At 38.1% G+C, this 13,717-nt stretch overlaps 1 protein-coding gene across 3 annotated transcripts in view; it reads right to left on the bottom strand.

The window, feature by feature from the left end:
• Window positions 1–13,717, bottom strand: part of LOC112826735 (phosphatidylinositol 3,4,5-trisphosphate 3-phosphatase TPTE2-like) — a 142,722-nt gene that overhangs the window by 69,466 nt on the left and 59,539 nt on the right. For 2 of the 3 annotated variants that reach the window (XM_025874987.2, XM_073894294.1), the window contains 6 exons: window positions 13,393–13,443; window positions 6,601–6,762; window positions 5,218–5,337; window positions 3,130–3,229; window positions 2,925–2,988; window positions 2,136–2,200 (listed from right to left, as the gene is read on the bottom strand). In XM_025874987.2, coding sequence (XP_025730772.2) covers window positions 2,136–2,200; window positions 2,925–2,988; window positions 3,130–3,229; window positions 5,218–5,337; window positions 6,601–6,762; window positions 13,393–13,443 — 562 coding nt within the window. Of the gene's footprint in view, window positions 1–2,135; window positions 2,201–2,924; window positions 2,989–3,129; window positions 3,230–5,217; window positions 5,338–6,600; window positions 6,763–13,392; window positions 13,444–13,717 lie in introns of those variants that run through there. The other variant, XM_073894295.1, reaches the window with a different exon arrangement.

The raw sequence follows: 13,717 nt of genomic DNA, 5'->3' as shown, positions 1-13,717 counted from the left end.
GAGCCCAACACGGGGCTTGATCCCAGGACCCCAAGATCATGATTTGAGCTGATGACAGCCGCTTAACCAACTGAGCCATCCAGGTGCCCCTGAATGCTTAGGCTTGTAATCAGAATTTTAGATAGCAGTAAATATTAAAGTTATAACAAGTAATATGTAAATGTTGTAAGAACTGCACAACACTGAATGAATCTCAGATTTTGGGCATAAAAAGTCAAAAAAGATGTATTATATGATTCCACTTATGTGAAATTCAAGAAAAAGTAAAACTAATCTGTGTAATAGATGTTAGAATAATAATTACCTCCAGTGTGTTGGGATATTGACTGAAAAAGAGAAATATTCTATATATTGATAGGGGTGTTGGTTACATACATATATACCTCAAAATAACTTCATCAAGATCCACTTAAGATTAGTGCAATTTAAAGTATTTGTTATGCTTCAACAAAAGCATAATTATATGTGCATGTTTATATGTGGACTTAAATATAGACATAAACATATATGTACATAATTACATCATATTGGTTTAATAATATAAATTGCACTAATACACAACCACACACATATGCAAACTTCTTAAACGATGGTTTTTAACTGGAATTTCATATTAAATATCATTTTGTTTGAATTATAATTTAATTATGGTAAAAAAATTAGATTTAGCCAGATGGATTCAGTTTAGATGATCTCATTTGCGTTGGCAACAACCAAAGCATCATTGTCAGGAGTCAGTGAAATATATGTCTTCTTCTATCAGGCCTGATCAGGGTGTTGACCTTTGCCACATCAATGTCATAGAGCTTCTTCACAGCCTGTTTGATCTGGTGCTTTTTGGCTTTGACATCCACAGTGAACACAAGTGTGTTATTGTTTCTATTTTCTTCATGGCTGACTCAGTAGGGGAATTGATGATGGCATAGTGGTCAACCTTGCTTGTTTCTCCTGGGGGCTTTCTTTTGAGGATATTTGGGCTGCCTTCAGAGACACAGTGCCTTGGGCTGTCAAAATGTAGGTGACTTGTGGATCTTTTTTTGGTGACTGTGGATGCATTTCAGCACTACTTTCTTGGTCTTCAAATCCTTTGCCTTGGCTTCAGCTTTGGGAGGGGCAAGGACTTCCTTCTTTGTCTTTGTTACCATCTTCATGAAAGGGTGAAATGATTTAATCCACATTATATAAAGCAGTATGCCTCCACTATAACTTAGGACCTCAACCTAAAAACATGTATTTTTTTAAAGAATTCCCAACCTTCTCTCCTATGATAAGACTATAAAAATGGCCACAATTTGTTGCAATTCCTGCTATCAAGATATGCAGTCTGTTCTACTCCTTGAATCTGGACTGAATTGTAATTTGCTTTGTACCACAGAATGAGGTAGAAGCCATATTATACTAGTTTTGAACCTGGACCATTAGGGGCTCTGTATTCTTTTGTTTGCTGCTTGTGGGATCTTTGCCACTGCCACCATGTGAACAAGCCTGAATTAGTCTGTTGGAACATGAGACACCACATGGAGCCACCCAACCATTTATTTATTTATTTGTTTGTTTATTTATTTATATTTTATTTTTAAAGATGTTGCTTCTTTATTTAGAGCACATGTATGTGAGTGAGCAGGGGGAGGGGCAAAGGATGAGGGAGAAAAACCTCAAGCTGACTTTGTGCTGAGTGTGTGGAGTCCAACACAGGGCTCAATCTCATGACCCTGAGATCATGATTTGAACCAAAAGCAAGAGTTGGATGCTCAACCAACTGAGCCACCCAGGCACCCCTCCAACCATACCATTTTAGACTAGCCAATCCTCAGATGACAAGTAGCTGCCCACAGATGTATGTATTAGCCCAGCTGTGATTAGTCAAATTTGTCCCTGATCAGCAGAACCACCCAGTTAAGCCCAACCCAAATTCATAAACCACATTATCATGAACTAAGTAAATGGTTGGTGCTGTAAGTCGCTAAGTTTTTCGGTGGTTCATTACACAGCAAAAACTAATTGTTACCGATCCATTATAATTCTTTACCTGAGAGTAAATTTTTGAAACACTGCCATCTCTGGGCCAATATTAAACTTATGACTCCACAGTCTATGTTTACTGAGAATTGTGAGCATTTGTTAAATACCCTTACCTTAATGGGATTCCTATAGAAAGACTCCTTTCCTGAAGACGGGAATGACATAGCAATAATACGCTCTGGAAGTCAAAATAGTCACTATTATGAATGTCATTATAAATGTGAAACAATATATGAGAAATTAACTTATATATAACCAGACTCCTTTTTCATAGAAAAGAACTTTCTGGATTGAGAATGACAGGGGGGAAAAAAGCTACCTCTCAGGATAATCCAGATAACATATTAAATTATCAGATATAATGACCATTAAACTCACATAGTGTTCTTAAGACTCAACTGGTTCCAGCCATATGGGACAGATTTTGTGTTGACTAGTGGTGAGAATTTATTTCCTATTTAAACACCAAAGAAAAATGAGAGATCTGGGCTCCAGCAATGGTGGAAACTCTCAGGGTGCCTTCCAGTGCTCCTGCCTCAGAAAACTGAGACCCCTTATTCTCTAGGGTTTTAGGAAGAGAACAGGTCTCTTTGAAATCGTTGCAACCCAGAAAAACTACTAGAACTCAAATTCCAAACCAAACAAAGGGAGCCAACTGGAAATCCATTCAGTTTCCTGTACAGTAACCAAGCAGCCCTGATTTGAGAGGACAATGCAGATTTTCCACTGTCAGGGATAAACTACAAATACGTTGTGCTACCATATGGCTCATGTCTTCATGGATAAAGAATGCTTTGAAAGAACATGGCTCAGACAAAGCAAGAACAAAATTCGCATAGTTACTCACACACCAGAAAGATTTGAAGTTAATATAAGTAAATCAACAGTTAAACTTTACAAACCAGTAACATAAGTGAGGTCTAAGTCAAATCCATCCTTCTTATATCGCCGTTTGTTTCCTGAAACCTAAGAGTTTAAAACAATCATTAATTTGTAAGATGAAAAATTGACATAAAAATAAAGAATATTATATAGATATCTATAACCCTTGTCAGTATTTCCTGAAACAAACATTTTCTGAATCATAAACATATTTTGCCTGCTTACCATCCTTCTGGCCAGCTTTTCAAGATGTCTCTTTTGATGAGCCAGATGAAAAACTCTTATCAGAATGATAAGTCGTAGAGGTCGAAATAAAATTGTCAATCTAACAGTAAAAAGATTCATTTTTGCTTTAGAAATAGGATTTTGTCAATATGGACCAAGCCTAGAGCTGTAGTTCTTAACCAGGGGTGATTTTGTACACACACAAACCCCACCAAGCCTCCTACCTGCCCACCTATGGGATACTTGGCAATGTCTGGGGTTATTTTTAGTTATCACACTGTGTATGAGGGTGTGCTACTTGTATCTAGTGGGTAGAAGCCAGGAATGCTACTAAACACCAATGCACAGGACAGCCCTTATAACAAAGAACTATCTGGTCCAAAGTACCAATAGTGCTGAGATTGAGAAACTCTGGTAGAGAGAAACAGTTATATGATAGAATTTGTGGACTGAACTCTTGTGTTTCAAGATGAGTATTTTTCAATCATTTTCCCATCAAAAGTTTCTCCCATCAAAACGGTTCTTGTTCACCTTTGTTTTTCCCAGCAGTAACAGAGGCTCACTACAGCTGCTAACACATACCAGGCAGGCAGCAGATTGAGACACTTCCCGAGTGTGCTAGCTGGTGTCTCTCCGACCATCAGAAAAAAACATGATGGCAGAGAACTGATGGTTTGCATATGTGCTTCTCTAACTTGAGTGTGCATATGATTCAGTAGGTCTAGAGTGGGGCCTTAGGTGTTTTTCCTCTTGCATTTCTAGCAAGTTCTTAGGTGATACTGATGTTGCCAGTCAGAGGGCCATATTGGATCCAGTTATTTTAAAACAACTCCAAAAGCCTATCATATAACATCAAATTTTGTTGGGACCTGAATTAAGTCCTAAGCTGTTGGAGTACGGAAAGGAGCAAGCTGTTGGACTAATGAGTGAGCTACCCAACATCTATATCCCAATACACATCTGTTCCTTTTCTTCATTGCCGCAGTAGCAAGAGGAAAAGCAAGGGTAATCATCAGTCTCTCATACACATTTTAGTTTCCTGATACCTAAACAGTTCTAACTTTGCCTCAGCTTTCTTCATTTCAGCTATACTGCAAAATTCCACGTCCACATAGTGCTACCTTTGTCACCTTGTTTTCTGTTCCATTTGCTCTTTCTTAGAGAATCATCACTGGAGTCACCCAAATTTTGCATATGCTTAAACCAATACTCTCTCGATTACAGGAAAAACCCAGGAATTTCATGTGTAAGGAACTTGTGATTGAAGCTCAATGGGAATTCAGTGGGCATTTTTTTAAATTTAAATTCAATTAGCGAGCATATAATACATCATTAGTTTTTGATGTAATGTTCAATGATTCAATAACTGCATTTAACACCCAGAGCTCATCACATCACATGCCCTCCTTAATGCCCATCAGGAGCATCACAATGCCTGACTTCAAGCTATATTACAAAGTTGTGACCATCAAGACAGCATGGAAGTGGCACTAAAACAGACACATAGATCAATGGAACAGAATAGAGAGCCCAAATATGGACCCTCAATTCTATGGTCAACTAATCTTTGACAAAGCAGGAAAGAATAGCCAATGGAAAAAAGACAGTCTCTTCAATAAATGGTGCTGGGAAAATTGGACAACCACATGCAAAATGAAAATGGACCACCATACACAAAGATAAACTCAAAATGGATGAGAGACCTATAAGTGAGACAGGAATTCATCAAAATCCTAGAGGAGAACACAGGCAGTAACCCCTTTGACCGCAGTGGGAATTTCAAAATGTAGAGAAGTTAAAGTGAGTACAAGAGGCAAAGTCCCAAGTTTCTTCTTTAGGGGCTCCATGTTCTTTATTCAGGTAAAAGTACTTAATCTGTACACCCTTCACTCTTCCCTAAACACAACCATCCTTTAGTTTCCAAGTCTGTGGAAATTTGTCTATTTCATTTTTTGCAGCTTATTTGGCTCAGAATCAGCACATTCAGACTTAGAAAGATTATGCAAAAGGAAAACTACAGAAAAGGCCCCCCCAAAAAACAAAAGAAAAAAATTAAAACTTTAAGGGAAATAAATATATATTTCTTACCTGGGGATAGTTTGAAGAGACTTAAAGTCATAAAACATATAAATCATATCAACCAGTAGAGTCACTACAATAATGACAGAATCTAAGTAGTTAAGTATATCAGAAAAATATTGTTGTATCCTGTAGTATAAAACAAAAAATATTAGTGTATGCTCTCCCAACGAATAACTAGGGATATTTTAAGAACACAAATTATTTGACTCATCCCATTAAGAATTCTACTTTAATGGATTCTTTAAAATGCATACTAGACTAGACTAAGGGGGAAAACATCCAAACTATATCTTATTTTGTACATACAAATGACAAAAGCATCAATATGGCAACTTAAGTATGGTAAGAGATAGAACCAAACCACTGAATAAGAAGCAAGAAATACCTTCATGTATTGGGTGACAAAGGTGGGCTGTTTGGCAGTACTACTGAGCAATGGAAGCTAAATGTGTCACAGCTTTAGAGCAACTGGGCTGTGAGGAATGTGCAAGAGGAACACAAGGTCCAGTAATTTGGCTTGCAAATTCTGGCTTTGCGCCTACAGTAGAATCACAGTAGGCTGGAATTTCCTCCTGTGAAAGCTGAACTTCCATCCACTTTGCCTTCCTCCCCAACACTGGCTCCTTCAGCCAGGAGCACTGGTGCTCCAAGGAACCCTTCTTCCAATTCTAGGGTAGCCCCTCTCAGGCTCTGAGTAGCCTGGGGGTAAAAACTGTCCTTGGTTCTGAAGTATGAGGATAGAAGTTCAGCAGGAGAGGAGACAAGTAGCCTTCTGAAATGCTCTGGATGAAATGAGGCTGGGGAATTAGTCCCTGACTCCATCGCTGACATCTTCCAGGGCTTGGCTCACTTCATCCACATTTTCACAAAGCCAGCAAGTAGAGAAAATCAGCTGCTGCCTCACCACCAAGCTTCATTGATGGGATGAGCATGCTCAGATCTTTTATGTACTTTAACATAAATTTTTATTTTAACTGAGGTAGGGGGTTGTTCATGATCTATTATCTAGTACTGATACACTGTCAGCTTTTATTTAGATTCAACTCTTGGTGAGATTTATATTTATACCTCACCCACATTGTCCTCTTAATTATGTGCATGCAGACACAATAGCTGCCTGGCCCCACTTTGCAAACCCTTTAAGCTTTACCTGTTGAAGGATCTGTAATACATTGCTGGAAACTAGAGTGCCAGTTGTAACAATAATATTAAAGCCCAATCTAGTAGAAATTGGAATTTGGATTGTTTTCTTGTTGACCATGCCTCCGAGGAAAATTATTTTGATTAAGAGGGACACATTTGTTGGGTTGACTTGGTAATTATTTGGGGATGCTTCTCATAGCAGTACAAAATAGCTTTACATGCTTTTAAAAAATTAATCAAACTTACCCTTCTACATATACTCGAAGAAGAACATCCACGAAAAAAAATAAAGCAATAACTAAAGAAATTGAACGATACTCCAAAGGAATATGCATTGTGCTCTCAGTGACAAGTAGGTCTGTAATGATGAGGGACAGATCCACAAAAATCAGTAAAATTCCAAATATTCTACAACAAAAAAATAGAACAAAGATAAAGTGGTTTTCACTCCTAAAGTTAGAGTACATTTAGGTCAATGATATGATACCAAAATGTCACATAGGATTAAATTGTCCACTGGTAGGGAATACTGTGTTGCCTTAGAATATCAAAACAATTACTAAGTTTTCACCCAATGGAAGCAGTTGTTAGAGAATTAAAATTCCCATACCACCATTTCATGTCATCATACCCTTTTATAAAAGATACATCAGATTAATACTCTAAGATAGCACAGGCAACCTGAATTAAAGTTACATGTCTCCACTTGTAAACTCTTCTTAAATCTGAGAATTTTTTAAGGGGCTTCTACCAATTTCTCATAACAAATAAGACCTCATTCATATTGATAACTTTTACAAATTTAGCAATAAAAACCAAGTGAGAGCATGACTAACATAAGCCCTTAAAAGACCACTTTGACTAGTAAGATGTTTTATCAGTAAGATTATATATTAATAGATGCTTCTAGCACAGTGCTGGGCACATGAGAAGGAATTCAATTCCATAAATATATACATGATTGAACTCTAAAGTACCTCCTAAGCCTTTCTTTCATATATTCTAAACACGTTCTTCATAAACTGATTACACTACTTGTATAATCTTGGAAGATAAATTCATTAGTCTTCAAAATACTTTCTTGAGTGACTCAAAAAGATGGCAGAGGAGTAGGGGAACCTATTTCAACCAGTCCCCTGAATTGAGCTGTATATCTACCAGAACATTCTGAACACCCACAAAATCAGCCTGAGATGTAAGAAGATCTATCTGGATCTCTACAAACAGAATATCCCCGGTGGTTGGTTTTGAGGTATGAAGCAAGGAGCTGTGATTCCACGGGCAGATATTGGAAGATAAATGGAAGGAGGAGAGAGCCTCAGGGATCCTGCACCACTGGTGCCTGAAAGCCTCATGCACTGGGGACCTGGCACAGACTCGCAGACTGGTAGCAGCAGGGAAAGACTTTAGGACAGCCCCCCAGACTGAAACCTGGAGCTGCGGGGGCACGCATATGAACTGGGGGCAGCTGGTTATTTTAGAAGCACAAAGGGCAGAGACGTGCCTGACCTTGAGGCAAGGACTGAGAGTGCTGCTGTGGGGCACACAACCCAGGTCGCTGTGATTTTTAGGAACAGACAGAAATGGAGACAGTGTGGCCTGGAGAGCTCACTGAAGAATAGACTGTGATCTATCTGTTCTGAGACAGAGGGTTGGAAACGGTCTCTTCTGCTCTGACTCTTGGAAGAGATGCAGAAATCTGCCAGGGAAAGCCACCAGAGAAGAAAAGCCCCCCAAAACTGGTTTTCACTGAGCCCATCCCCCACCACAGGGGGCAGGGCAACTCTGCCCAAACAGGGTTGACTGAGTAGCAGTGTGGCAGGCCCCTCCCCCAGAAAATAGGCTAGAAGAACAAGAGGCCAACAACCCTAAGTTTGTGGGGAGAGAGAGAGAGAGGACTAGAAGATATATTTGAGCAAATTGTAACTGAGAACTTCCCTAATCTGGGGGAATGAAACAAACATTCGCGTCCTAGAGGCAGAGAGGACCCCTCTCAAGATCAAGGAGAACAGACAAACATCCCAGCATGCAATAGTAAAACTCGCAAATCTTAGAACCCAGGAAACCATCCTAAGGGCATTAAGGGAGAAGAGATTCCTTATGTTCAGAGAGAGGAACATCAGAATAACGTCAGACCTGTCCACAGAGACCTGGCAAGCCAGAAAGGCCTGGCAAGACATATTCAGGGTACTAAATGAGAAGAACATGCAGCCAAGAATACTTTATCTGACAAGGCTGTCATTTAGAATGGATGGAGAGATACAGAGCTTCCAGGACCGGCAGAAACTGAAAGAATATGTGACCACTGCGCAGGCCCTGCAAGAAATATTAAGGGGGGTTCTATAAAAGGAGAAAGACCCCAAGAGTGATATACAACAAATATTTACAAGGACAATCTATAGAAACAAGGACTTCACAGGCAACATGATGACAATAAATTCATATCTTTCAATAATCACTCTCAATGTAAATGGTCTAAATGCTCCCATAAAATGGCACAGGGTTGCAGGTTGAATAAAAAGACAGAACCCATCCATATGCTTTCTACAAGAGACTCATTTTGAACCTAAAGATACATCCAGATTGAAAGTGAAGGGATGGAAAACCATCTTTCATGCCAACAGACCTCAAAAGAAAGCTGGGGTAATAATTCTTATATTAGACAAATTAGATTTTAAGCTAAAGACTGTAGTTAGAGATACAGAAGGACACTGTATCATTCTTAAAGGGTCTATCCAACAAGAAGATCTAACAATTGTAAATATCTATGCCCCCAACATGGGAGCAGCCAACTACATAAGCCAACTGTTAACCAAAATAAAGAGTCATACTGATAATAACACATTAATAGTAGGAGACCTCAACACTCCACTCTCAGCAATAGACAGATCATCTAAGCAGAAAATCAACAAAGAAACAAGAGCTTTGAATGACACACTGGACCAGATGGACCTCATAGATATATACAGAACATTCCACCCTAAAACAACAGAATACTTATTCTTCTTGAATGCACATGGAACTTTCTCCAGAATAGACCACATACTGGGTCACAAATCAGGTCTCAACCAATACCAAAAGACTGAGATTTTCCCCTGCATATTCTTAGATCATAATGCTTTGAAACTAGAACTCAATCACAAGAAAAAAATTGGAAGAAATTCAAACACTTAGAAGCTAAAGACCACTCTGCTTAAAGAATGTTTGGGTCAACCAGAAAATCAAAGAAGAACTTAAACAACATGGAAACCAATGAGAACAAAAACACATCGGTCCAAAACCTATGGGATACTGCAAAGGCGGTCCTCAGGGGGAAATACATAGCATCCAAGCCTCACTCAAAAAAACAGAAAAATCCTGAATTCACCAACTAACTTTACACCTTAAAGTACTGGAGAAAAAACAACAAACGATGCCTAAGCCATGCATTAGAAGAGAAATAATTAAGATTAGAGCAGAGACCAATGAATTAGAAACCAGAAACACAGTAGATCAGATGAATGAAACTAGAAGCTGTTTCTTTGAAAGAATTAATAAGACAGATAAACCACGGGCCAGACTTATCCAAAAGAAACGAGAAAGGATCCAAATTAATAAAATTTTGAATGAAAGGGGAGAGATCACAACTAACACCAAAGAAATAGAAACAATTATTAGAAATTATTGTCAAAAACTATATGCCAATAAATTAAGCAACCTGGAAGAAATAGATGCCTTCCTGGAAACGTACAAACTACCAAGACTGAAACAGGAAGAAACTGACAACCTGAATAGACCAATAACCAGTAACTAGATTGAAGCAGTGATCAAAAACCTCCCAAAAAATGAGAGTCCAGGGCCTGATGGATTCCCTGGGGAATTCTACCAAACAGTCAAAGAAGAAATAATACCTATTCTCCTGAAGCTGTTTTAAGAAATAGAAACAGAAGGAAAGCTTCCAGACTCATTCTATGAGGCCAGCATTACCTTGATCCCCAAACCAGGCAAAGACCACATCAAAAAGGAGAATTTCAGACAATATCCTTGACAAATATGGACGCCAAAATTCTCATCAAAATCTTAGCTAATAGGCTCCAACAACGCATTACAAGGATTATCCACCATGACCGAGTGGGATTTATTCCTGGGATGCAAGGGTGGTTCAACATTCACAATCAATGTGATAGAACACATTAATAAGAGACTAGAACCATATGATCCATTGCAGAAAAAGCATTTGACAAAGTACAGCATCCTTTCCGGATTAAAACTCTGCAGAGTATAGGGATAGAGAGAACATTCCTCAAGTTCATAAAATCCATCTATGAAAAACCCACAGCAGATATCATTCTCAATGGGGAAAGCTGAGAGCCTTTCCCTTAAGATCAGAAACACGACAAGGATGCCCACTCTTGCCACTATTGTTCAACATAGTACTAGAAGTCCTAGCAACAGCATCAGACAACAAAAAGAAATAAAAGGTATTCAAATTGGCAAAGAAGAAGTCAAACTCTCTCTCTTCGCAGAAGATGTGATACTTTATGTGGAAAACCCAAAAGACTCCACCCTCAAATTACTAGAATTCATACAGCAATTCAGTAATGTGGCAGGATACAAAGTCAATGCACAGAAATCAGTTGCTTTCTTATACACTAACAATGTAACTGTAGAAAGAGAAATTAGAGAATCGATTCCATTTACAATAGCACCAAATCCATAAGATATCTTGGAATAAACCTAACCAAAGAGGTAAAGGATCTATACTCTAGGAACTACAGAACAATCATGAAAGACATTGAAGAAGACACAAAAAGATGGAAAAAACTTTCCATGCTCATGGATCAGAAGAATAAACATTGTTAAAATGTCTATGCTGCCCAGAGCAATCTATACCTTCAACGCCATCCCAATCAAAATACCAATGGCATTTTTCAAAGTGCTGGAACAAACAATCCTAAAATTTGTATGGAATCCAAAAAGACCCTGAATTGCCAAGGAAATGCTGAAAAAGAAAAACAAAGCTGGGGGCATCACGTTGCCCGATTTCAAGCTGTATTACAAAGCAGTGATCACCAAGACAGCCTGGTACTGGCACAAAAACAGACATATAGAGCAATGGAACAGAATAGAGAACCCAGATATGGACGCTCAACTCTATGGTCAAATAATCTTCGACAAAGCAGGAAAAAATATGCAATGGAAAGAAGACAGTCTCTTCAATAAATGGTGCTGGGAAAATTGGACAGCCACATGCAGAAGAATGAAACTCGACCATTCCCTTCCACGATACACAAAGATAAACTCAAAATGGATGAAAGACCTCAATGTGAGACAGGAATCCCTCAAAATCCTAGAGGAGAACATAGGCAGTAACCTCTCCGACACTGGCCACAGCAACTTCTTTCAAGATACATCTCCAAAGGCAAGGGAAACAAAAGCAAAAATGAACTTTTGGGACTTCATCAAGATGAAAAGCTTCTGCACAGCAAAGGAAACAGTCAACAAAACAAAGAGGCAATCCACAGAATGGGAGAAGACATTTGCAAATGACACTACAGACAAAGTGCTGATTTCCAAGATCTATAAAGAACTTCTCAAACTCAACACCCAAAAAAACAAACAAGCCAAAAAATGGGCAGAAGACATGAACAGACACTTCTCAAAAGAAGACAAATGGCTAACAGACACATGAAAAAATGTGCATCATCATTAGCCATCAGGGAAATTCAAATCAAAACCACATTGAGATACCACCTTACATCAGTTAGAATGGCAAAAATTGACAAGGCAAGAAACAACAAATGTTGGAGAGGTTGTGGAGAAAAAGGAACCGTCTTACACCGTTGGTGGGAATGCAAGTTGGTACAGCCACTTTGGAAAACAGTGTGGAGGTGCCTCAAAAAATTAAAAATAGAGCTACCCTATGACCCAGCAATTGCACTACTGAGTATTTAACCCAAAGACACAGATGTAGTGAAAAGAAAGGCCATATGCACCCCAATGTTCATAGCAGCAATGTCCACAATGACCAAACTGTGGAAACAGCTGAGATGCCCTTCAACAGATGAATGGATAAAGAAGATGTGGTCCATATATACAAAGGAATATTACTCAGCCATCAGTCAGGATGAATACCCAACTTTTACATCAACATGATGGGACTGGAGGAGATTATGCTAAGTGAAATAAGTCAAGCAGAGAAAGTCAATTATCATATGGTTTCACTTATTTGTGGAACATGAGGAATAGAATGGAGGATATTAGAAGGAAGGGAAAAATGAAGGGGGGGGAATTGGAGGGGGAGATGAACCATGAGAGACTATGGACTCTGAGAAACAAACTGAGGGTTTTAGAGGGGAGGGGGTGGGGGGATGGGTAGCCCAGTGATGGGTATTAAGGAGGGCATGTATGCATGGAGCACTGGGTGTTATACACAAACAATGAATCATGGTTCACTACATCAAAAACCAATGACGTACTGTATGGTGACTAACATAACTTAATAAAAAAATAAAAATTAAAATACTTTCTTATAATGGCAATGCAAATTAAAATATTATAAATTTATTTTAAATTCTAAATAATTTTTGTACTATATGGTGACTGAACATAATAAAAAATAAATTGAAATTTAAATTTTAAATAACATTAAAAGGAAGCAAGTATTTTGTGTGACTCTGTATCATAGCTTGAAATCTTACTGTCATGTAGAGAAGAAGCCTAAGTAGAATGCTTCCAGAATTAAGGAGTACTTCTGGACAAATAAAGTGTTTACTAAAAACTGTTAAAGAATTTTAAAAAGCATGCTTCATCAATTTTACTTTTACAGGTAGAAAAAACTTACTAATATGCTATTATTATCAGGCTTAGATACCATTTCTTTGCAATTCTTAATGTTCAGCTAACCTAAAATTTCAAGACAAATTGTGTTACATTAAATGGGGCACAAGGGCTATTTAGCAACATACTGACAGTGGAAATATTCCCTGCCAGGTCCTTTAACATTAAAAAATATTAAACAATATGTGTAATTATCTCCTTTTCTAGGATCTCACATACCTGAACGTGAGTGATGATGTAAGTGAGTACACAATTCTCTTAATCATGCTGCTGCAAAAAGAAGTAAAAATTAAATTCCAGAGTTTTCAAGTTTATCACAGATTTCTTCTGATATAGAATATGAATTTAGCCAATAAAAAAGGACTTCATAAATATAGTTTGAAAGAAAGTTCTTCAGAAGTTGCAAAACAAAATGCTTTTTACCAAGATTTTCAATGTCCTACTTCATGATTTTTTTTAACTTTCGTATGTAGAATAAATGCAAATAAAACTCTAAACTATGTTTAGTAATATTTCCATTGCCTGTAAAGCCCCAGTCCCAAGT

Source organism: Callorhinus ursinus, unplaced genomic scaffold (genome assembly GCF_003265705.2).
Source record: "Callorhinus ursinus isolate GAN/ISIS: 27379988/994484 unplaced genomic scaffold, GSC_fseal_2.0 scaffold7, whole genome shotgun sequence".
NCBI classification, from domain to species: Eukaryota; Metazoa; Chordata; class Mammalia; order Carnivora; family Otariidae; genus Callorhinus; species Callorhinus ursinus.
This window is presented reverse-complemented; position numbering and strand designations above follow the sequence as displayed.